We start from the raw sequence: 1,184 nt of genomic DNA on the forward strand, positions 1-1,184 counted from the left end.
GGGGGGGGGTGTAATTGATGAAGTGTCTCCCCCTCAGGTTGCGTGATACCATAGACTTCAGCGTGTGCCTCATTTGCCCATGTTTGTCCCTCTCTCTGTCTTTCTCTCTCTCTCTTCCTGCCTGTATGACGTCATACTGCTGTTGCTGCAGCTGGCACAGGTGGTGTCTTTCGGTACACCGCGTGGGTGCTCGTTTTCTTTTGCCTTTTGCTCCTGTTGCCCATCTCTGTTGTTGTTGTTGTTGTCGCCGCTCCCGCCGCGCTGAGGGCGTAGCAAAAAGGGGGAGCAGAAGCGTGGGACGGTGTAGCTGTGGACAAGATGCCAGAGACCCCGACGGCTGCTACGAGTGGCGGCGACGCTGGTGGTGGGAAGAGCGCATCGCTGCTGCTCNTGGACAAGATGCCAGAGACCCCGACGGCTGCTACGAGTGGCGGCGACGCTGGTGGTGGGAAGAGCGCATCGCTGCTGCTCAAGGAGCAGGAGCAGTTCGTCTTTGACTTCGGGGGCGCCGCCGCGGCGCAGGACGGCAGCCGCGCCTCCTCCGCCGCTTCGCAGGAACGCAACAGCGCCAATGACGACGAGGACGGGAGGGAGCGCCACAATGACGCGGATGCGGCTGCGCGAGTGCAGGGAAGGCCCGCCGTGCCTCCGCTAACTGCCACAGAGGTGCAGCAGAGCTTTACCACCGCTTTAGACGCTGGTGACAAGGTCTTCGTGAAGCTGCCGCTCGACGTGGCAGTGGAGCAGTTCCAGTTAGGCCTTCGGCGCTATGAGGAGGCGTTGTGCCGACAGGCGAAGCAGAAGAAGTTGAAGCAGAATCCAAATCCAAAACATAAGCAGCAGCCACAACAGCCGCCACGTGGGCCAGCGACGAAGCAGCGGGATGAGCAACGCCCGGAAAGGCAGCAGCATAGCAGCAACGTGGGAAAAAAGCGCAAGCGGTCCTGACGTCTGGACTGCAAGCAACACTCTCAAATAAAGCGGATTAAAACATGCACCACCCACCGACCCACCCACACATGCCGCTGTTAACTGTGGTGTGACAAGGGGGTTCCGGACGAACACAGAGGGTGGGGCCTCTATCATCCTGGTGTCAAACATCGTCTGTGGTGTGGCTAAAAGTCGATCAGATGCTATGCCTTTCTTTTTTTCTATCTTCATTTATCTTTCTCCTGTTTTTTTTT

General features: G+C 58.2%; 1 protein-coding gene across 1 annotated transcript; it reads left to right on the forward strand.

Moving 5' to 3' along the window:
- Positions 1-318: 318 nt before the first annotated feature.
- Positions 319-948, forward strand: DQ04_21651000 (hypothetical protein; the record flags this gene model as incomplete). Its single annotated transcript, XM_009318025.1, has 1 exon — positions 319-948. One exon carries the CDS (start codon positions 319-321, stop codon positions 946-948), a length of 630 nt encoding a protein of 209 aa, XP_009316300.1.
- Positions 949-1,184: the final 236 nt, after the last annotated feature.

The sequence above is a fragment of the Trypanosoma grayi genome (assembly GCF_000691245.1).
Source record: "Trypanosoma grayi strain ANR4 Tgr_2165_V1, whole genome shotgun sequence".
NCBI lineage: Eukaryota > Euglenozoa > Kinetoplastea > Trypanosomatida > Trypanosomatidae > Trypanosoma > Trypanosoma grayi.